This window comes from Chenopodium album, chromosome 2 (assembly GCF_948465745.1).
Source record: "Chenopodium album chromosome 2, dcCheAlbu1.1, whole genome shotgun sequence".
NCBI classification, from domain to species: Eukaryota; Viridiplantae; Streptophyta; class Magnoliopsida; order Caryophyllales; family Amaranthaceae; genus Chenopodium; species Chenopodium album.
The window spans coordinates 78,960,766-78,985,490 of NC_137835.1; the positions used below are offsets into that span (position 1 = coordinate 78,960,766).

A 24,725-nucleotide genomic window follows, 5' to 3' on the forward strand; every position below is an offset into this window, starting at 1 on the left:
GTTATATATTTAGATAAAATTCTTAATATTAAAAGATAATATTTAATTAATTTAAACTTAAAAATCTCATTCGCCAATTTTGCTTACGTGGCATTTGAATTATTTAATTCTAAAAGAAATTAATAATCTCTTATTTAATTGGCTACTACTAAGATTTATAATCCTACATGACGCGCTGAGAAAATTAGATCCTACGTGGCTCTCTAAAAACTCGGGAAAAAACTTCCTTTTAAATATATATACTAGTTTTGTACCCCGGCGATGCCCGGGTAGTTCATGGACTTTTAAGATAAAATTATACTATTATAAGTCAATTTGATTGAATATAGAATTCTAAATTAATTTTTTTTTTTCTACAAAGTCAATCTACGTGGTACGATACTTGGCGAAAAATTAAAACACTAAATGATGTTGTCTTGTGGCCTAATTATAAATTTATTATTTTGTATTTTATCGAAGAAATAACTCTAAACTAATAATCTTATTCTAAAATTCTATCCTAATTTGATTGAATAGAATTCTTACCTAATTTTTTTTGTCATATGAAATCTATCTAAGGTGGCGCGACACTTGACGGTTTTTTTTTATCATATGAAGTCTATTTAAATCTATCCAACGTTATTTTGTATAGATCTTGTGAATGCGGAGTTTTGTGCCCCGTGCAATGCCCGACTTGTTTATGAAGTCTATTTAAATCTATCCAACGTGGTGCGACACTCAAATTTTATTTTATCAAAAATAAAACTCTAAACTATTATCCTAAAATTCTATCCAAATTTGATTCAAAATAGAATTTCAAACTAACTTTTTTTTTTTATCTTATGGAGTCTATTTAAATTTATCCAACGTGGCGCAACACTTGGCGAAAAGTTAGAATGCCAAGTGTCGCTGCCTCGTGACCTAGCTAAAAGTTTAGCTTTATATCTTAGTTACTAGTTTTATGTCCCGTACGATGCCCGGGTTGTTTATTGAATTATAAAATAAATTTTTAATCTTTATACGATTGTGAAGTATATTATTTTAACCGATTAGTATATATTATAAATGTATGTTTTACGCTTTGAATTATTTCCTTTGCCCAAAAAATATTATGATACAAAAAATAATTTATTAATTTTTAAGAATTATAATCTAATAATTTTTTTAATAAAATTATAATTGAATTTGTACATTTGAAATATTGGTATTTTATCGAAAATAAAACTAATTTTATCCTAAAATTCTATCCAAATAGAATTTTAAATTAACTATTTTTATCTTATGAGGTCTATTTAAATCTATCCAAAGTGGCGAAAAGTTAGAACGCCAAGTGTCGCAGTCTCGTGACCTGGCTAAAAGTTTAGCTTTATAGTTTTATATATATGATTAGATTAGATTGAAGTTAGTCGGTATTATATCATTATTTATCAAGACAATTACTTTTTACTATTATAAAGTGAAGATGCATATTGAATTGTGCTCGATATTTTTTATTTTATTTTATTATTAATAGCAAGCTAATTTAACTAATCTCAAATATGTTTTGCAAGCCGGAATTCGAACTTATAGTACATTATGAAATTTAAATTTTTTAGCAAAAGTATTTCAAATTGATTCAATTTATGGCTTGATATTTTTTGTCGTTTAATATGTGCTCGATATATACATTAAAAAAATCGGCATGTATGTTTAAGAAGAAATTAGGCCTTCATATAATTTTTTTACTTTATCAATTGAGATAGGTTAAATAAGTTTCATTTATTTTGCTACTTGTTTTAGTTTTTGTTGCTTTAAAAACCAAACCTCTTTCCAAGTTTCATTTATTTTAATTTGCTACTTTTTTTTTTGAATAGTTTTAATTTGCTACTTGTTTTAGTTTTTGTTGCTTAAAAAACAAAACCTCTTTCCATTGAAGGAGCCCTTATTTATCTCTATGATAAACAAAGAGGCAAAATTGGAAAACTCGCTACTTTTTACTTAAAGCAATAGTTTTACCTCAAACCACTATTTTAAATAATGGATTTACTTATAGACATTGCAAAATCACGAGTTTATTTAAGCCCTATTTACTTCACCTTAAAATATATATTAAAAAAAATAATAATAATTTTCATTCAATGAAAATAATTTAATTTTTAAAAAAAATAGTTCAGTAAAAATGATATCAGCTCAATAAAAATCATTAATTTTAAAGAATAAAGCTCTGTTCACTTCATTTTATTTTTGCTGATTGAAATTAATTTTACAGAAATCATTTTTGCCGAACTTAAATTATTTCACTGAACTTAAATTAATTCATTGAACTGAAGTTATTTTTATTGATAATCTATTACTTCGTATAATTCTTTTATTTATTTATTTATTTTGAAAGATCGTATAATTCTTTTTTAATATTACTGATATTTACTGAATTGTGAAAAGACCTAAATATTATTAAGAATTAGTGAAAATAATTTTAAAAATATTTTAATTTTTTTTTAACACACACCAAAGAGCATATTATAAAAGCCTAAAGGCTATAAAGCAGGGTACTGCAATTTTTAGTGCAAACAAAGATAGTAAAGGAGCTGCTATAAGGATATAGAGTTGTAGCTCCTAGCTTAGAACATAAAACATACAAGGGAGTAATTATAGCTAAGTAGATAGTAAAGTCATCATAGAAGTCAGGCATGTTCCTAGAAGCCTTCTTCTTCGAACCCAGAAGTCTAGTTGCGTTTTGGATCTTTAGCAAAGGCATCTGCAACAGGTCTTGGGGGGTAGTAGTAGTACTTCAGATCCTCATCTTCTATCATTCCAGCTCCCATTTTGGCAAGACCATGCGCAACAACATTGGCAGGGCGTTTGGCATGTAAGAAAACCACAATCCAGTCTTCCTCCAACATTCGCTTGATGTCTTGAATGATCATTCCTAGCTCATGGTGGAGAAAGTCTTCTGCATTCTGAAGCATTTTAACCAGAGCTTCAGCGTCTGTCTCCAATTCCAGGTGATGAAGATTGAATTTTTTTGCAGCAATTAGCCCTTCTCTGATGCTAATTAGCTCAGCAGCCTCCGGAGAAATTGCCCTCAACCTCAGAGTAAATCCTACCAGCCACGATCCATCGTCGTTGCGAATTACACCCCCTCCACCTTCTTTGTTATCACCCTTCCAGCTGTCATCTGTGTTAAGCTTTTTGTATCCCAGTTGGGGCAATTTCCAAACTGTCGGTGCACCAGAGTCTAGCGGGATTCCATTTCTTGTCTGCAAAATTTTGTTATTAAGGTACAAGTCATTGCTGAATTTTGCAAATAAATTTTGAATCCTGCTCATTGACTTCTCAAAGATAGTTGTGTTCCTGTAAATCCACAAATGCCAAACACCAATAGCAAAAATGTTTTTCCATTCTTTTGATTGATTGAGATTAAAACAAACCCAATCCCACCACTAGTTGTTTTGAAACTGATGGAGATCGATCTTTTTTGCACAATTAATCTTACTAAACACCATGTTCCAAAAGCCGGAAGAAGAAGGCCAATCCCTAAAAAGATGTAGGTGGTCTTCCTCAGCTCCACCACATCTCACACAAATCGGGTCAAAATAAGGGATTTTGAATTTCAAACAAACACCAACTGGCAGAATAGAATGAACCACATTCCAGATCAGCATTTTATATTTGAAGGGAATTTGGATTTGCCAAATTTTCTTCCAATTAAAATTGAATGAATTTGAGGCAAGGTGAGCAGGGGTAGAGATTGCATAAGCTGATTTGATATTAAAATCTCCATTTTTGGAGTATTTCCATCGAATTCTATCGGGAGGTAAGGCAATAGTGGAAAGAGGGGTGGCAAGAATGCTTTGAAGAATCTGGGCAGGAAGTAAGTGAGCTATATTAGCTAAATCCCACTTCCCATTTTGAATAATATCCTTAACACACCAATGAGCCATGTTAGGGGGAATGGGGTTGATAGTAACAGAACAAAGAGGTTCCTCCCCCACCCAAGTGTGGTACCAAAGAGAGGTGGACAGACCGTTACCAATAGTGCACGTCAGACCCTGTTTAAGAATGGTTCTACCTTTTAGGATGTCTTTCCAAATGTTAGAAGCAGAGGGAGGAGGAATAGTGTCCATGAAGTTGGATTTAGTGAGATACTTTGAGGTTAAGATTTTGACCCAAAGCTTATTTGGATTATTAAGCATTTTCCAACCCAATTTAGCCATGAAGGTTTCATTCCATCTTCTAAGAGATCTTACCCCAAGACCCCCCAAACTCATCGGCTTACAAACAATATCCCATTTAGTTCTAGGGATGTACCTAGACCTATCCACTCTATTCCAAAGGAATTTCCTACTAGCTTTCTCCAAGTCTTTGATAACCCCAACTGGTAAGAGATTTGTCTGCATAATGTACAAAGGATAAGTGTTTAGAACTGATTTGAGAAGGGTAGTTCTCCCTGCCATGTTCAAAAGTTTTGCCTGCCATCCCCGTATTCTCTCTTTGGTTTTATCCAGAAGATCAAAATAATCTCCTTTCTTTAGTTTATTAGGTCTTATCATAACCCCCAGATACTTGCCAAAAGAAGTGGTGGATTTTATTCCAGCAATGGAAGTGATGCTATTACGAACTGGAAAAGACATCTTAGTAGGAAAGATGATGGTCGATTTTGAAAGATTGATGCAGAGGCCAGAAGCTTTACCAAAATCCTGAAGAATTTTGTTAATGGTGGAAATAGTTTTGGAGTTTGCCCTTCCAAATAAGAAAACATCATCTGCATAAAACAAGTGGGATAGGCCTATGTGCTTGGTGATTTTGATCGGATCCCAATTTTTAAGATTAACTTCTCTCTCAATCAGTTGAGACAACCTCTCCATACAAAGCACAAAAATATAAGGAGACAGAGGGTCCCCTTGTCTGATCCCTCGGGTTGGTTTAAAGGGTTCAACAATTTCTCCATTCCAAAGCACAGATATGGAGGTAGAAGTGATACAAGAGAGAATGAGAGAGATAAGATTGTCAGGGAAATTGAAGCCATAGAGAGTTTCACGAATGAAATCCCATTCAATACTATCAAAAGCTTTGGTGAGGTCAATCTTTAAGGCCATTATATTCCTTCCTTTTTTAGCTTTATTAAAATAGTGAGCCATCTCTTTGATAATGATGATATTTTCGTCGATGCTTCTATCTTTAACAAAGCTAGATTGTAAGGGGTTGACAAGATTGGCAAGCATGGGTCTTAGCCGAAGAGTGATGGTTTTGGTGATGAGTTTGTAAATAGTATTACAAAGACCAATAGGTCGAAACTCTTTGAGGGAGGTTGGAGCATCAATTTTAGGAATCAGGCAGAGATAAGACAAATTGATATCATCAGGGATTCTACCCCTATCAAAGCAGCTAGAAACAAAACTGGTGGTTGTGAGGCCAAGCTGGTCCCAAAATTTTTTGTAAAAGATGGGCTGAATGTCGTCCGGCCCAGGGCTTTTAATCGGGGCCATAGAGAACATGACGTTTTTTAGCTCAGTTGAAGTAATGGGCTTGCATAGAGAAAGGTTCTGGTCCTTAGATAAAGGAATTGGGCTTGAAAATTGGGTATGCAAAGGGCTTCTCATATGAGTCGTTGTAAAAATTTCAGTGAAATAGATTCTAGTCATATTTTTCAAAATTAGTTGATCATGAATCCAATCATTATTGGAATTCTTAAGAGCCGTAATCTTCCCTCTTGATTTTTTTGATTTTGCCAAGATGTGAAAATATTTAGTATTGTAGTCACCATATTTTTGCCAGTCAATCCCGGCTTTTTGGGCCCAAATAATTTTTTCAATATGATGGATTTTATTTAAATCAGCAATAAGATCAATTTCCAATTGCGAAAGAAATCTAGATGATTTATTTGCAAGAAAAATTTGAATCCCATCAAGCCTAGCCCGAATTTTCTTTTTTTGACAGTTAAGATTGCCAAAGATATTGTTACTCCAGGATTTAATGTTGTCTAAAAAAGAATTTCTACCCTTTAAGAAATCCGAATTAATCCAGTGAGAGGTGAAAAATTCCTGAAAATCAGGATGTAACAACCAAGACTCTTTGCAACGAAAAGGAAACGGACCCCCTTTGAAAGAATTATTAAGAGAAATTAACAAGGGACAATGATCCGAATGAGTTCGAGGCAAGTGAGTTACCTTTGTATTTGGGAAGATAGAGAGCCAAGAGGGATTAGTGACAGCACGATCTAAGCGTTCACGAATAAGCTGGAGGCCCTCTCTAGTATTAGTCCAAGGGTAAGGATTCCCATTGAAGCCCACATCCACCATACTAGCACCATCCATCCAATTGTTGAAGTCTTGACACTGCCCCTGCCTGAAAATGTGACCTCCCCTTTTTTCGGACTGCTTTGTGACTTCATTAAATTCGTCAGTGACCATCCATGGAACATCAGAGGGAGGATAATTTTTTTTCCAATCCACCCACATAGCATGTCTTTCACGAGCAGTGCTGGGCGCATAGACACCGGTGAGCAAGAAATTCGGTTGATTAGGGCTAAAGTGAAAAAGGGCATGGAAATAATGCGGAGCCCTGGTAGTGCAATTGATAAGGTCCACTCCCTTTTTCCAAAACATCCAGATACCTCCTCTTTTATCACTAGGAGCAACAGTGACATAATTATCAAACCCCAAAAAATTTGAAACCTCCTTGGCGCGCTCCTCACCCGCCTTTGTTTCCAGCAAGATTACAATCTTAGGACGATGATCACGCAAAACATCCATTGCATGAGGAACAAATTCATTCGAGGAAGCACCACGAACATTCCAGAGAATAATGTTCATATCAAGGTTCGGCATTCGATCACCGTGGCTAACCCCCACTATATTCTTTCCTTTATGGATCATTGGTGGTTGGTATTCCTCCCAATCCTCCCAATTGCTGCATTCCCCCATCATCCATATGTCCTCCACCTTCAATGGTGTCATTAACGAGTGAATCTCCTTCTCGAAAGGAATCACTTGCGAGTACCGAGCTTGCAATTGGAGGCCTACTACCTCTCTTTGCACACTGAAAACCGTCATACGGTTTTCCATTGCTCCCAGATTTACCCCTCGACTTTCTAATTGCAAGGGGATTTGAGGTAGGTTTCGTTGTGGTGGGATAAAGTGCGGAAGTTCCCATTCCGGAACTCTTCCCATCAATTGCTCCAAAAGCGCTTGATGATGGTTGGAGAGTGCTTGCATGGAGACCGGCGGTTGTTGAACTCTCACCGCATTCGGTGGAGAAGGGGTGGCTGCACTCCATCTTGTCGGAGTCGGCTTGAACAGGGACCGGGTTGTCGATGTTATTGTCTGAGTTTTTTTTGGAGGGTTGGCTGGTATTCCCGAGAGCGGTGGCAAAACGGGTGGTTTCGGGAATGGTGTGAATGGGAGGCAATGGTTGATTGATGATCGGGTCTGCACCGTATTCCGACGATGGTAAGTCCGAGCTTGGGAGGGTGGAGAAGGAATTGTGTTTGAAGTTGCTAGGGTTAGGGTAAGTGGGGAAGTTGTCCTTGGTTTTTTCTGCGGTGGTGATCTTTTCGGGCTGGGAGGATCCAACTCCATTTGTGACGGAGACGGAGGTGGCACTGGGGTTATTGACATGGAAAGGGTGGTTGAGGGTTCTTGAATTTTTTCCTGCTCCATCTGAGTTAGATGAGTTTTTTCTGTGTGAAGATAGTTGAGGAGTTGATGGGTTGTCATGGGTATAAGTATTGTCATGGGGTTGATTACTTGTTCCCAAAAGAAATTGCTGCAAGGTACTCTCCTTATTGGCTGCATGAGCATAATTATCAATGGATGTCAATGGTTTTGGGATAATTTGCACGCTTGCAGGAGCAGTACTCATGATTGAACTTCCACTTTCAAAGTGAGCAGTGACTCTTGACTTCTCCAATAATTTAATATTAGCATTATCATGTAATAAGGCCTTCCACCTATTGCCTTGGGAGTTGATAACGGGGTTTTTGTTTTGTTTTTGTTTATTTTGGAAATCTGCAATTTTTGGGGTGGGTTGTTGTTTCCCGTTTTTTGCGTTGGGTTGGGCTCTCTTACTTGGGCTTTTTTTATTCATCACTATGGACCAAGGCCCCAGCTCTGGCTCTTGCTGATCCACTGAAGTGCGTTCAGTAATTCCACTACTACTTACCCCAAAGTCTGCTTTTCCATTCTGACTTCCCACCAAAGGTTGACTTATGGGGGTAGTGGTGTTAGGTTGTACTATGGGATCCACGTGGTTACATTGTTCCTTTGCATGCCCAATTCGACCACAAGCAAAACATATGGTATGAATGTTCTCATATTCAATATGTTGCCATTGATTCCCAACCCAAATTTTGGAGATTAGAGGTGTTGTAGTATTGACTTCGATGCATATCCTAGCATATCGAGCTCGGGTAATTTGGTTAGTGGCAAAATCAACTCTGATTGGTTTCCCCACTGATTTTGCAATTTGAAATAGTGCATCTTTGTCGTAATATTCAACAGGGAGCTCTGGGAAACGGATCCAGACCGAAATTTGGTCAAAAGGATTCATAGAAGGCCTAAAATTAGGTATCCATTTGGTGATCATTAGATAATGATCTTGGATGAACCATGGGCCACCAAAAAGGGCCTTTTCATAATCAAAGTGAGCCTCTAGGTTTCCACATAGCCCTAACTCGTTGGGTCATAAAGGAAGGTCTCACACTAATACCCATGCATTTGCCCATAAGGGTTAATTTCCATGGGTTACGCAATTTCTCTATGGTTTCTTTGGGGAATTTGACCACATGATCACTCTGAGGGGGGTTTATCTCCGGATCTTCCCATTCCTTGGAGGTTAACATAATTTTCCGAGCTTCATTGAACCATTGGGAGGAATTTGCCACTACTTCCCTGAAAGATAAGGAGGGTTTAGCCATATTTGGTGATGATTCTTCCGGATTAGTGACTAGGTTAGCTATAGAGTCTTGCATGATAGTGTCTTCAAGTTGTTGAGTAACTATTTCAATTGGAATAGACTCATTTGGAGGTGAGTCTCCCTCCATGATGGAGGGAAAAGAACTAATTACTACCAGCTGATTCCCGGAGGCCCACACGCCCAGGCGTGAAGGATGATCTCCGATGACCAAAGGGTAGCATAAATTCTAGGTGAAAGTAGAGAAGGACTACGTACGGAGAGAATTCTAAGATCTTTAGTCCCAATTTTTGGCAATCCTTGGGTAAAAATAAAAATATTTTAATTTAGTAAGATTAATTTGAGAAAGTAAAAACAATTTTAAATTTTTAATTCATCACTAATAAAGTGAAGTGAAAAAGGGTTAAAATTTTGCCATTTATTACGAGTTACAACTATACACACTCCGTCCCACTTTCGCACCAAACCAAAACCACACTCGCACCTCTCTTGTCCTCCTCCGCCGCCGCAAATGGCGTTCCTCCGAGCACGCACCACCCTTCTAACCACCTTCCGCCGCACCTTCTCTTCCTCCTCCTCAACCCCCATCAACGAAACCAAACCCCCAAAAATGGCCGACTATCTCCTAACCAACGATCTCGCCTCCCAAATCGGCACTTCAATGCCCATCTCAATGATGCGAATCGGAACCCTAATCCACAACATCGAGCTCCGACCCAGTGAAGGGGGCAAGCTCGTCCGCTCTGCCGGCACCGTCGCTAAAATCCTCAAGGAACCCTCGTCCACCCGCCGCGTCCTGGTTCGCCTCCCTTCTGGGGTTAGCAAGCTTATTGATACTCGATGTCGCGCTACAATTGGGTCTGTTTCGAACCCTTCTCATGGGGCCAAGAAGCTCAAGAAAGCTGGGAATAGTCGGTGGCTTGGAAGAAGACCGGTGGTTCGTGGTGTTGCTATGAACCCTATTGATCATCCTCATGGTGGTGGTGAAGGGAAGAGTAAAGGGCATTTGTCTGTTTCTCCTTGGGGTAAGCCTACTAAAGGTGGGTATAAGACTGCTTGTCCTAAGAAGAAGAATCGCCTTATTTAGGATCCTTTGATTTTGGGTAAGTTTGATTTTTGTTTTTTGTTGAATAATTTGGTAAATTTTTTTATTTTGGTGAATTTGATTTGATATGAAAGTTATAATTTTGAGGTTCTTTTTTTATGTTTAAGTTATAATTATCATTTGGTTTTGTAGTTATTTTTATTTAAGCTGGTGGATTTTGGTTGTTTAGTTCAGTTCAGTGATAAGTGGGGTTCTTTGGTTGTGATTGAGAATATTTTACTTTTTCCTATTTTTGGTGTTTGGTATCATGGAAATGATTTGAATGCACTGAATTCAATTCAAGCCGGTTGAATTTCTAAATTTGATCTTAATTTCATTGTGGAGGGAGGAAGTGGAAGTTTATATTGGTGATTGGAGAATAAGGGGTGAATTAGAAGAAAATGGCGTGGAGATTAGTTGAGGAGGGGTTTAAAATGACATTGGCTGCCGATCCAGCTGCTGATATGTCATGGATCATTCACATTCTGGAGTTACAAAGAAAGGTTGATTATATGCATTGTTTTATTGTGTCTTGTTATTATAACTACTTCGTATTAGTTTTGGTTTTACATTGCCCCGTTTTTGTAAGGTTCTTAGCTTGATCGTTGGGTTTTTGTTCCTATCTTAGTTGAGAATGCCTTGTATGAGTATGATGATCAATTGGGAGCTTATTGTATGAAGGCAATCGTGCTTAATTTTGGTAGGATCTGACAGTTTGACAGTGAGTTATGCCAGCTTGCCAGGAGCTAGACTGCTAGAGGCTGAGCTATAATTATCATTTCGTTTCTCTAGTGAATTTTGGTTGTTCAATTCAGTTTAGTGATTAGTGGAGTTCTTTGTGACAGGCATTGCTTAAAATTTTCGTAATTTTGTGTTTGATATGAAGGAAGTGATTTGAAAGTGTTGAGTTTGATTCAAGTCGGTCGAATGTAGGAAGCTTTGGATGTTTTATTTTGAAAATAAGGGGTGAATATTAGGAGAATAAGGTAGGGTGATTAATGGAGGAGGGGTCTGAAATGGAGATACTGTAAGGATGGAGATGGAGATGGAGAATTTTTCAAAATTGTAAGATTCCCATATTAACTTACTCTATACCTTCTTATCATGGACTCCTCAACTGTTTGATTTTTGTTGAGGTCTTTTGGTTCCTATGGGCTATGGCACCCTGTTTTCTGGTCAATGCTTTAACATCACCAGTTCCTTATTTCTTTCAGCTGCTAATAAGTAATAAATACCTTGGATTTGATGATTTTAGATAATGATTCTTTTGACTTCCTTCACGGCAATAGGGAATTAGGGATAGGGTTGGGTTGGGTTGGTTAGTTCCAATGCACACAGACATTTATGTGCTGTAAGATGCGGTGATTCTAGTTTCAATACGTGTGGGAGTTGCCTACCTGGGGCTCCTTTAGATTATGGTTCTTGACCTTTTTTTTACTTACTAGTTGTGGGAGCGCCCCCTCCCCCCCCCCCCCCCCCAACCACCACAAATTTGCGTAAGTAAACTTTGGGAAATGCTAATCGCGGTTGGTGAAGGTTGATTAAAATGCATGGTGGTTAGAGCATAAATTCACCTAATCGATATCAGTGAGGATGATTTTTGATCAACATGTTTATTGGATATGGACTCAAGGTATTCTATGAAAATCATTATAGGATAGTTGATAGTATGACCCTCTAGTCAAACAAAAGAATTCACGAATGAAATAATCAGTGACTATTATATCTGAAACAGATGAAACATTATAAGAAATCTAATTGTAGGAATTAAATAATCGGTCTTGTCTTGGGAGATGTTTTAATGGATTTAACGTGTTTGATTTCTCTCTCCTTGTCTTGCGATATTGCTACAATTCCAGTAGATTAGAAGGAGGAGCAAAGATTAATAAGCTCACATTGGCTGGTAAATTCTTGAGGACGATCATGCAAAATGGTTTACAACAAACATTTATGTTCTCTCTACTAGCTTATTTATCCTCATTTAAGTTCCAAAAGAGAAGTAAGCCAGGTTGTTTTTATTCATTTTGAGGGATCTTTCTACAAAGATTTCATATGGGGCGCCTTGGAGATTTCACTGTCTAATATGTGATTCAATTGGATCACGCTACAAGAAACTCGTGGTTGATGTTATGTTTCCTCTACTGCTGTGAGTAGATTAAGATATCATGCTTCCCTTCGCCATGCGTAATTCCTGTAGAATGGGCTGTTAAATAATTATTACGGAGGTATTATTTAAGCTACTGGGTTTGTTTGTTCAATTTAGTTTAGTATTAGTGGGGTTCTTTGTTTGTGATTGGGAGTGATTTTTTGTCTTATTTGGTGCCTGACATGATAGAAATTTGAAATTTGATCTCAAATTCATTGTAGAGGGAGCTTTGGGAGTTTTATATTGGTTTTTGGATGCCAAGGGGTGAACATCCGGAGAAAAAGGTGTGGAGATTAGTGGAGGGGTTTGTAATCAAAAGGACATGGGCTACTAATCTAACTGAAATATTATGGATCATTCACATTTCGATTTTACAAAGGGAGTTTAATTTGGTGTAACACGCATTATTTTATTGAGCCTTGTTGGTTAAACTGTTAGCTTGATCATTGAGTTTCTAATCATATCGTAATTGGGAGTGATTTGTATGAGTATGATGATCGAATATTTGCTCGTTATCTAGCAGCTTATAGTGAAGATACTTGTGTTTAGTTCTGGTAGGAGCTGGTAGTGAGTTATGTAAGGAGCTATATAAGTGGTGCTCACTGAGGCCTTTTTGAAAAGGTTGCAACAATTGATGCTTCAAATTCAGGTCTTTAAGTAACATTTATGTTTTATGGAAAGCAGATTGGGGGTATTTGTATTATTGTATAGAAAGATCAATGATGGTGAAAATTCCATAATGTAACTGAAAGTCATTGGTTATGTCTTTGGGCATGCATTAGCTGAGGATCAAGATAGTGTGCTGAATTTTTAATGATTTTGTGACTAGCACATTTAGCCTGAATGTTTTCTGTTGCTTCTTTTTTGTTTTTCATTATAAGGTTAGAGAATTGTTCCCAATTTTAAAGATTCTCCTTGTCACGGATTCCTCCTCTGAGTGATTTTGTAGGGGCCTATTGGTTTCTTTGGTGCCCTTTTTGCCAACCCTCATCTCTTGGTTCTTTTGGTACATAGGTAATATTATGCTTTGGATGAACTTAGATTATATTACTCTTTTGACCCCCTTCGCGGAAATGGGGAATAAGGGATAGGGTTGGGTTGTTTGTTTTAAGATGTGATTCTAGCTTGATAACTTGTGAGAGTTGCCTACATGGGGATCTTCTCAATTATGATTCTTTTGACCTTTTTACTTATATATGGGGATCTAGGATAGGGGTATTGTTACTTTGACACTCACTCATACTATGGCTTATATTAAGATGTCAAGTGATTACTCTAACAATAAATATGAGTTGCCTAAAATAGATTTCTTTGGTCACCATTGACTTCAACTATGGTAATTTATGGAAGTAACAGAGGTCACAAAAGGTTGCAAAAATGGACCTAATAGAAGCATTTGAGTGTCGTGGAAAAGCCTTAAAAGAGAGCACGCAATCATTTCTTGGGAGGCAGATTGTGGGTGGGATATGCAATGTTTGTATTGAAGATCTATTGATGGCCAGTGTTTCTTATTGAGGATTTTGATTTTTTGTGATCAGGCATGCGCTAGTAGATTACCAAGATATTGTTTTAAACATTCTATGTTTCCTAGTTTAATGGATGCTATTTACGCTAATGGTTACCTTGTGTAAATAGAATGTAGTGCTGAGATGTGTGGAGGTGATTTTTGTTCCTTTTGTGAGGGATCTTGTGACTTCATGATTTCACTTTCTAATATGGGATACTTTTGGATCACGCAACAGAGGTGGCTTGTATTTCACTTCATGAGTTTATCAATGTTTCAGATTATGCTTCTTTTGGGGGTCTGAGTATAGGAATAGGATTGGCTTGTATTTCACTTATACACATCTTTTAAAAAATTATGTGGTTAGATTTCTATTGACTGTGACTTTAGTTGCCTTTGTATATATATGATCCATGAGAAGTTACTCGGTGTTTTGTTAAAAGACTTGGAATTCTTGCATCTTATGTACCTCAAACTGTTTTAATTTCCTGAAACCGTTGTTTGTATTTAATATTCTGCAATGCATCTTGATCCTTCAAAAAGACAACACCCTTTTTTCTTGAGAACTACTTCGTGCCTTCACTGCATATGAATTCACTATCAGTAATTCCCATAATAAATGAAGCATTTCCACATTTATAATTACTCTCCGATCTGCAGTTAGGTCATTCCAGCAGCTGCGATGTAAGTCTATTAGAACATCTTCAACTTCTGGTAATTTAGGAAGCGTTGGAATTCCAATAGAAGGCCTGATAGACATCCGTTGTGGCTTGTTCTGGAGTTGTGAAATATAACCAGTGTTAAGTGAGCTTTTCTGATCAACATACGTGACAGATCTAATGAGAAAATACTTTTACATGTTCTTGGTTCTATTTTTTTGAAGATAGCTGTGGTAACTAGTAAGTTTGGCTATGCTTCTTTGACGGAATGACGGTATAGTTTCTATTCTGTGGCCGGTCCTTTTAAGGTTTCCTTGCCATATTGCTTGATTGCTTCTTTCACGGTCCTGTTATCCGTTAATGCTTTCCTGTTTGGGATTTTGCTTCAGGAGAATATCCTTAGGATTAGTGAATAATTTGATCCTGAAGAAGTCCATTTTTTGTAGGTATTTCTTCGACCATCTTTTGGAAAAATTAATTTGGTATTACCTGCTAATTCACTAAGTGCTTGTATTGTTCATATTTATAGTACTGTTACTTCTTCCCTAAGGTGAAGGTTTAATAACTTGGATGTTAATCGATGACATGTGAGTTGTGACGAAATTGGGGGAATAACGAAAGTCTTGGTAATGTCAGTGTAAAATTTTACAATATAAATTTCTGTTATATTTTTATAGTCTAATATGTATTGTAAGTTGTAACAGTTTAATTGATGCATTTAAAAAGAAACTATAAAATTAACTTGAAGAAAAATGAAAATTTTTACTGAAGTGGAAATGGTTAGACTTGCACATTATTTAATAATTTGCTACTTATCACTTTGTACTACCATGTATTTTGCAATATATCAATAATCTTCTGCCTTAGGTTTAAAGTTAGCCTTTTTTTTTTTTTTTTTTTTTACTAAAGTTTTAATGTCTTACTTGTATTATATTGGAGAATTCTTACCGATTTATAAATTGATATCTAAAAACTGATTGATAATAATAATATTTGGTGGACTTTTAATAATCAACTCAACATTCCCTTTATAGACTAAACTTAACACCGAATATTTTAAGCATGAAGTACTGTCATGTTTACTGAGAACAAGACAAATGTACAAAAGTCCAGTTTTCTTTCGTTTTAATATAGTTATGTACTTCAATTAAGGTTACATAGATGTATAATATTGTCTTATATTACACCAACAATTTATAAATTACACCAACAAAGAGGGAGGAGGAGGGACTACTGCTGCAAGAGGGATCTAAGAACATCTGCATCAAGGTCTGTAGAAGCCAGCAACTGAGAAATTCTTTCACTCGTGTCGTCTACTTGTTTGTGAAGTTTCCTGATGTAGCTGCATACTTCTTCCAGAACTTCATCCCTTGAAACCTTAACATACAGATAATCAAAATGTGATCATTGATCAGCACAAGAAATCAAGAATGGACTATATACACATCTGCAAGCACTATTATCAAATCCTATGACCAAAGTCGACGATAAACATATATTGTTAGTCTAAAGGTTAAATGTAGTACGTTGTTATTGTTATTGTTGTGGTTTATGGTTGCATGAAGAGGAAGAAGAATGGACTGTTATTTTTCATAGTAGCTAGAATACTAAATTGATTCGAAAGCCCTACAAAATTCTTTTTGAGATAGTGAAAACAATAGGTTTCATGCATGTTTAGAGACAATAAGCTTAGAAACGAAGTTTGGGTAGATTTTCTTTTTTACATACCCTCCTTAAATGCCTACGCCTTCTCTCTGGTAGCAATGCTTGCAGTTTGAAGATTAGTTCACTAATCTCATCTTCACTAGGACATCGCGATGATAACGATTTTCGACTCGATGACATTGTTATCCACAAAGCTATTGTGCTATACTCTTCTTGCTTATGCCAGGGCATGCACTTGTAGTTCTCTTTGCTGAAGGGAGGAAAGATTTTTTTTATGACTAATATGGTGCAAAAGTGTTGTTTATATAGGAAGAAGATGATATTGGCATAATTAACACAACTTTGTCCAATAGGAATAAGGTTTTGGGACTTGGGCCCATGTGTTTAGTTACTGTATAATATAAGGGCCCACAACAAACGTGGGCCACATCTTATAAAAGAAATGAAGATTTTTTTTGTCAAAGCCCACAATTTCACTAATTATTCTAATTTAGGTGAATCAAATTAGCAAATCTAGTGTATATGCAATGTACAAGAGAAGTTATATGAATAACATATGATTTGTTAATTTGTGCTTACATAATATGATCAATTCAGTTATTAATAACTATGATTATGATAATTTTATAATTTAGCTTGCCAAACCACATTGTCCATTGGTGTGTGTGTTTTGAGCATTTATATCATGGATGGCTACTAGCTACCAGAAAGATACCATATTGTTCATTTTAATGTTTTGGTTGAAATTTTGTCTGCCCAAAACTTCTTACCCTTTCTTTTGTGACTTCTTGATATCTATTGAAATTCGTTAAAATGTATATACTACGTATATGGAATATGTTAGCTCTAAGATGTATTTTTGAAGTATTAACTTTATATAGTTTAAACGAATAAAACTATATAGTCAAAGTTTTATACATACAAGCATTAAAAAATGGTGTTGAGAAGTTTAAAAAATACAGAGGTAGTGTGTTCTATGTAGGTTGATTTCTCATTAGTTATAAGTAGCAATCTTCATTATTGTTTCGATTGTGGAGCAGCTCTATTAGATTTTATCAATCGTAAGATGGTTCTAGGTCACACTTGCTGGTTTATGAGGAGAGTATGGTAATAGTTATGAGTTTAACTTTTATAGAGAATTTATATTGCAAAGGAATCATTGATGTTACCAGTCCTAACTTAAAGTCCTAACACTTAATTAAGTCATGGCGGTCTCAATTTTTGGGTTCTTTTTAAAACAGTCACTGATTATGATTGGGTAAACCAATTAAATTGCCATGTGTTGAATATTTTGGTATGTTTTTACTAAATTACTACCTCCGTTACATATTAGTTGTATTTTTGGAATATTTTAATATTTTATGTCATACAAATAATACCCCAAAGTTGTAACTAATATATAACGGAGGTAGTATGTGTTTAATTGTGAACAAAACAAGGGCTAAAGGGAGGGGTTGGGTGTTTGTTGGAGGATGATTTTTATTTTTAACTACAACTAACGAGAACTATAAACCTATCAAACCAGTGAAACCATGTTAGGGACTATTTTGAGGACTCCCCTAAAGTTAAAGACCTTCCTAAGTTAATTGATACTCGAGAGTCTTGAGACCTATTTTGCCACTTAATAATGCAAAAGGATAAAAAAAAAAAAAAAAATTAGTTGAGTGTTATTATTACTTCGATATTTATTCCCTATCAATCCTCATCACTAACCAAACAAACAACGATCAATATTTTATTAAATTCTCAAGGGTAGTTCTCTGTTTCTCCTTTTCACACTCTCGGATCCCTTAACTCCTACTCTCGTGTAACAAGCGTCTCCCGTGAATGTTGTACTCATATCGAAATATATTTCTTAGTATTGTGGTGTGGACAAAGCAATTTTAAAAGATAAACGAGGTATAAAACTTGAACTATTGTGAGTTTGTTGGCTCATGGATTTAGGGCTTGTTTGGTTTGATGTAGGAAGTAGAATTTCCCATGAAATCTCAATTCCTATGAAATTGTAATTTCTAGGAATTCCCAAAACTTGTTTGGTTGGATGTAGGAATTTCTACTTCCCATGGGAAGTTCCACTTACCTAGGGGGGACTATGTAAGTGAATTCCTCCATTTTGTGGGAAGTAGAACTTCCTAGGAAGTTCCAATTCCTACATTATTGACAACCAAACAAGTGTGCATATATTCATTTCCTAGGAATTCTAAATTCCCATGAATTTGTTTGTCAACCAAACAAGTCCTTAGCAACTCGCACCAAATGTATTGTCGGAACTTGTGTACAAGTACTAAGGCAACAACGAAACTGTGTTATTTTTGAACTTCCCCCACTTTTGTTCTTCGCATAACTTAGAAATGACTAATTTATTTGCAAATCTTTATGTACTCGTTTTTTTTTTTTTTTGGTGAAGCCGAGGGGCAAGCCCCATACAAAGAAAGCAAAAACATGTACTCGTATGATTTAAATAACTAATCCTACTGTGTTTTCCGTATGATAATGCTTGTTGTATATAGCGATGTCAATAGATTGGTTTGTATTAGCTTTAATCGAGCCTTTGTCACCACAGTTTATCCCTTTATCATTCGTAGATAGATTGACTGGACGATGTGTGGTTCCTATAGGCGTTGGTACCTTGCATCATACAGCCGTTTCGCGAAAAGAATATATTACACACATGTAAAGAACATACTGTTGTAATGAAAAGAACATACTATTAAAAAGTAATGAACACATATCTAAAGTAAAAAGAACATATTTATATTAAAAAAGAGTGAAAAGAACATATGTTCATGTTCTTTAATTGTCAGTGTAATGTACTTTTATTTGTGATATAATGTTAATTACTTATTGTGAAATGTTCTTTGATTTTTTTTTTTTTTTTTTTAAAGTATGGTGAATATACATAAATCATGTTCATTACATAATATTTTCATGTTCTTTATAAATATTAGGGATGTTCTTTAGATGTATAAAAAAACATAAAATTGGATGGTCTTTACAAAACAGTTATATGTTATTTACAAAACAGTTTTATGTTCTTTAAAAAACTGCTACATGTTCTTTTCGCGTTTTTAGCCTGTACCTTGCTAGGTACAGGCGACTGTACCTTAAAATTTTGGTCGGGCACAAAAGATAAGCTACAAGCTTATAACAAGACCACCAATTAGAACTATTACGAATTCATAGAAGGTTAATGAATTGATTCCAAAAATCAATATGTGATAGGAGTACTAACTCTGTATCATAGTGTGGAGTTTGTAAGTTACAAAAAAAAAAAAAAAAAAAAAAAAAACTTCTTATACTAAAGGCCTGCTCTCATAGACTAAACTCATTTTAGTTCAGCTCCTAATTTCCTTCTCTTATAAAATATTCATTTCAGTTCAGTTCAGTTCAGTTGATTTCAGCCTATTAGAACAGGTCCTAAGTTCAGTTCAGCTTATTTCAATCAATGAGAACATACTCTTAATCTGAATCTATTAAGAAATAAGTAATAAATACCTGAAATAATTGAAGAGATGTCCTTAGGCTGTAGATTCATCCCTTGAGTGCAGTGACAAATTTGGTTGGCTTGTTGTTCACTTGTTAGTACTTAGTACGAACTATATCCAAGTCTAAGCAATTAGAGTATATAGTAGGGTTTTCAGTTTTCACATGGATGTGCTTTGCTATATTTAGCAAGTCTTTGTCACAATGCAATTTGTTGATAGGTACATTGACTTTTAGATGTTTTGAGTTTTTTTACCCCTACCTCTTTTATTTCTGTCACTCTAAAGTTAAACTGCCAATATAATTTACGAAATACTACCTCTTCTGTTTCATACATATGTAATATTTCACTCTATTTACCCTTATATTTTCCTAAGACTTTGTATGTGGTTATTACAAAACAGAGAAATAAAAATTATTTTTAAAATATGGTAAATGGGTGCTACAATATGTTAGCATAATAATATGAAACGAAGATAGTAATCCGATAGAGTTTATTGTGACTTTACTCTTAGTATTTTAGTAACCATGTAGGGTAGAAAGAGCTTGAAATTAAAAGTGTAAACTGTTATAAAGTACAAGCTGCAGCTTCCAAAGTGAAAAAAAATGGTGCCACTTACTATGATTCAAAGTAGAAGTAGTACTATGCCTCAAAAAAAAAAAAAAAAAAAAAAAAAAAAAAAAAGGTAGAAGTAGTACTACTTGAGGAAATCGACAAAGCTTATAACTTTTCAAGTGACAACAAACATCTAGGGGTGTCAATTCGGTTAAACAGTTCGGGTTTGGGTTGGGTTTATCAGTTTCGGGTTATAACAGGTCGGTTTATAACGGATTGAAATAATAAGCGGGTCGGTTTGGGTCGGTTTTGAAAATTATCGGGTCAGTTCGGTTTGGTTTTTTTAATTGCAGTTTCTATTCGGATCGGGTCCTTATCGGGTCGGGTTCTAGTCGGTTCGGGTCATAATCAATTTGGGTTGAACTGGGTAGGTTTGAAAACGGGTTTAGCCCATTTAATGTGGGTTTCGGTTAAAAACAGTTCGGGTCTTAATCAGGACGGGTCGTAATTGGTTCGGGTCATAATCAGTTTGGGTTTAACTGGGTCGGTTCGAAAATGGGTTTCGGTTCAAAATAGATCGGGTGAAATCGGGTCCAACCATTATTGTTTCGGTTATAACCGGTTTAGATTGAACTTGGTTGGTTTGAAAACGAGTTTACCTAATTTGAAACGGGTTTCTAATCAAAATCATATCGGGTTAAAATTGAGTCGGATGATTATCGAGTCGAATTAGTCAGATAATGGGTAGGAACGAGTCATGTTATAATCAAGTCAAGTCATAAATAAGTTGGGTTTATCGAGTAGTGGGTTGAAACAGATTAGATCATAAACATATTGGGTAACAGGTTGTAAATGACTCAGTCATAACGGGTTACGGGTTTTAAACGGTTTGGTCATAACGGGCTACGGGTCGTAAACGGTTCGGTCACAACGGGTTACGGATTATAAGCGGTTCGGTCACAACGGGTTACGGGTTGGAACGATTTAGGTTTATCGGATTTTTATCGGGTTTTAATGGTTTTCGGTTTAAAACGGGTCGGGTTACTATCGGGTTTAAACGTAATCGGTTTGGGTTGCTTTCAGTTTCGGGTTGTAACGGTTTGGCTTGATAACGGGTCGGGTTAGTAACGGTTTGCACAAATTCGGTTTAGTTCAGTTTCGGTTTGGAAAAAATTGGGTCGGGTCAGTTTTCGGTTTCCAAAAAACGGGTTTTAAACAGTTCAGTTCCTTTTCGGATCGGTTCGAAACAGTCAGGTTTAACGGTTCGGGTGAGAAACTGACAACTCTACAAACATCACATGAGACTAAACAACTATGAGACGTGATTTTTGTTTTTAACTTTTTCAATCATACCACCTAAATTATTGGCCTGGCTTAGAATTCGTACTTCGTATGTGAAGGTGTAGAATAAGAATAGTTGGAAATTGCCCAGATCTCTTGAAATGAATAGAAAATGATGTATTACTACAAAACAGAATTATCACGTGTCAAAGATCACTACAAACAAACCAAAATAAATAAAAATAAAAATAAAAATAAAATTACCACATCATTCACATGTCCAAATTTGATAATACGGATAACTTAGATAAGTTTATCCCGCATATAGATTAAGGGTCAATATGACAATATGTTTACATTAGTTAACTTTGGTATCAATAATAATCATATTTAATTCACAATTACAATAAGTTCACATTTAAAAGCTATAAGTATTTCTTTCAAAAAAAAAAACATAGCTACAAGTATTACATAGATGCAGGATGAGAAGCTATTATCGATCACTAATAATAACTGTAAAAATAAAACATTATAATGATTTTGCTTCTTATTTTGATATTTTTTTTCAGCAAATACTTGGATTGCAATGCTCATTTGCTCAACACAAACTAAATCAAGATTAAATCCAATCATAATTCCTATTTCTACTTTGGAGCTAAAATTATAAATGGAATCAGGGATAGCATTTTTTGTTAACATTGGTCTTAATTCACTAATTTCGTTTTATATATTCAAAACATTTATAAAATACAACAATAATTAAGAGATAACATGCTACTTTGTATCTACTTTTTATAAGTTTTCGCATTATTTGACCCTATTTATTTTTGTCCATCTTAGATCTAACCTTTTAAAAATAATTTCTTTTATATTTTACGCATTGTTTAGGGCATGTTCTCTTACGTTGAAATTCAGTTTAGTTCAGTTCAGTTCAGCTCAGCTCAGTTCAGTTCAGCTCAGCTCAGTTCAGTTCAGCTCCTAATTTCCTTCTCTTATAAAATATTCATTTCAGTTCAATTCAGTTCAGCTCAATTCAGTTCAGTTCAGTTCAACTGAGTTCAGTCAATGAGAACATGCCCTTAGTCTAAGTTAGGGGGTATAACCACACATTGCTTTTCTCTTCTTCTTCTTTTTTTTTTTTTTTTTTTTTTTTTTTTTTTTTTTTCAAATAATCTATCAAGATCCAAATTAGATGAATAAATCCATTCCAAATTGCTTTTTACACTTTTACATGAAGGTAATTCAAAATTGTTAATTTTTCTTTAGTCATGATCTCGAGGATTTAATCTTCGAATATAGGGAGAACATAGAAGAAATCGAGAGAACGAAAAGAGACCCATGAAGAGCCTTCCTCCACCATTATATGTCCTCTCAACAATTCAAATTGTTGAAAGTGGACCACTAGAAAAAAAAAATAAAGAAGATGCTAAAGAAAGAAGAAAGAGAGGGAGAAAAACAAACACTTTAAAAATGATTGTATGTAGCAAGAATCAAGTTACTAGGTAGTGATAATGGGATGTCACCTTTACAATTATGGGGTTTTTAGTTGGTGCTCAATGCAGTTACAAGGAATAAAGGGGCACAAAGCACTAACATTTATTTAACTATACTATAGTCTTATATTAACATAAATTCGTACATTTATGTCACGACAAATTGAAATATGAGCCATAAAAATTACAACTATATGATTTGTGAGTTTGTGACATACAAGAATCTCATGAACACAAAACATAGTACGTTAACACAAAGTATAAGTACGATTGTAAATTGTTTCTTCCACCACATTTGGCTGGACTTTCAATAAAAACAACAAATCTCAATGGCATTCAACAGTAATATATTTATGTTATGCTTCATTTATCTTATAAAATAAATAAATAAATAAACTTAATAGACATTTAGTAATTTGAGATTTAGATGATTTAGTGTCGTTAAAATGTTAAATACCTGTACTCCATATATAATAGGAGTTATTTATACGAGTAATAAAAAACGCGTCCACACTTACCCTGATTGTAAAAAGCGAGCAATGTTTGTTATTAAGTACAATACAAGGTACAGTGGTACACCCTTTATAGACACAAGTTGGGTTGGAGATAATTGTAGTATGGAGTACAACATAACAAAGACAAAAATTAGGAGCAAGAGTCTAACAGACAAGAATGCTACTGTACTGGTGTAATTGTGTAAGAGTACAAATGGGGCGCAAGAAAGTGATAACTCAGTGAAAAGATTAGTTGCGGAGCTATAAGGGAAGAAGCTTGGATTAATGACAATCTTCTTGCTTATAACTTATGGAAATAAAAAAATAAAAAAAAACAATGGTACACAAGTAATTCGAGCATTTTCGATGAAATCTAAGGATCTATAGAAAAGACTAAAGAAGACGACAGCATGTATATACCCCATAGTTTTTGAGAAAAAGAGGGTTGAACTGATGTTTTAAAAACTCGGAGCTTAAGGAAGCAAGGAAGCACGCACGCCAGCATGGAAATTCGGAAATCAGTACCAATCTACCAGTTACTCAGCATATCAGGGTATAGATCAGCTATACGTGTAGGAAATCTGCAAGCTCAGGACACTCGTATGATTCTAATTCTAGCGAAGCTTTCTGAATGATCATTACGATAACCCTGCCTTAGACAATTACAGCCACAAAATTTGCGAATATGGAAACTAGACTGAAGTTTCTAACATGCAACAGCTCAGTCGTGGGTGGGGTAAAATATGATAATGATGCAGAACTTTTGACAACTACCAAAAGAAAACATCGCAACTGCTTAATGCATGTAGCAATCTAAAAATCCAAAGAGCCCTATGCGAAAACGACGCTGTAAGCAACAAAGAACTCTATTATGGCTAACAAAGAGCGTCCAACTGATTTCTTCACAATTGGTAATAGCACAAGCAGGATTGCCAACATTTGATGCAATGTCAGTCAAAGGACAGCAGATCACAGTACATAATGATTAGACAGGTTTAAAGAAGAAAATGAAAATGAAGGCCACTAAAGATATTACCTAAGTTTTCAAGGGGAGAATAACATTCACATAGGGTTTATTGAAGGAATTCAAAATATTCAAACTATCAACATAAAAGTTATCTTGGTTGAGTTAGAAAGCTAACAGCAGGCTGCTCAAATGGATTCTGAAACTAGTTTGATTTCTATCACAGTCCATTACAGCAAAAGTCTCGGTGAAAGACATCCAAACAATGATGTGCAACTGTTCTCTAACAAGTAAATACAAATTCAAACACATACACATACACACAAAGTGATGATTAAAAGTAACAAAAAATGCAATCACATACTCCTATATTCTCAATACATGATAAGATCATACCAGATCTGCTCACAAGTTCTCCATTTCCACCACAAATACTGATCCGATGAATAAACTAGTCGAAGATACTTTTTCAGCCATTGCTAGATCATTCACAAAAAAGAAACTGAAACACAGAACAATCATAAA

The 24,725-nt window shown here is 35.3% G+C and overlaps 1 protein-coding gene across 3 annotated transcripts; it reads left to right on the forward strand.

Moving 5' to 3' along the window:
- Positions 1 to 9,301: 9,301 nt before the first annotated feature.
- LOC145601892 (large ribosomal subunit protein uL2my, C-terminal part-like) lies at positions 9,302 to 15,862 on the forward strand. Of its 3 annotated transcripts, none has more exons than XM_081657986.1 (2): positions 9,302 to 9,974; positions 15,480 to 15,862. In XM_081657986.1, the coding sequence occupies exon 1, from the start codon at positions 9,383 to 9,385 to the stop codon at positions 9,956 to 9,958; it is 576 nt and encodes a 191-aa protein (XP_081514112.1). In that variant the 5' UTR covers positions 9,302 to 9,382; the 3' UTR covers positions 9,959 to 9,974; positions 15,480 to 15,862. The 3 variants fall into 3 exon arrangements, with proteins under 3 accessions (XP_081514112.1, XP_081514117.1, XP_081514104.1); XM_081657991.1 differs by lacking the exon at positions 15,480 to 15,862 and adding an exon at positions 14,711 to 15,145; XM_081657978.1 differs by lacking the exon at positions 15,480 to 15,862 and adding an exon at positions 14,266 to 14,517.
- Positions 15,863 to 24,725: the final 8,863 nt, after the last annotated feature.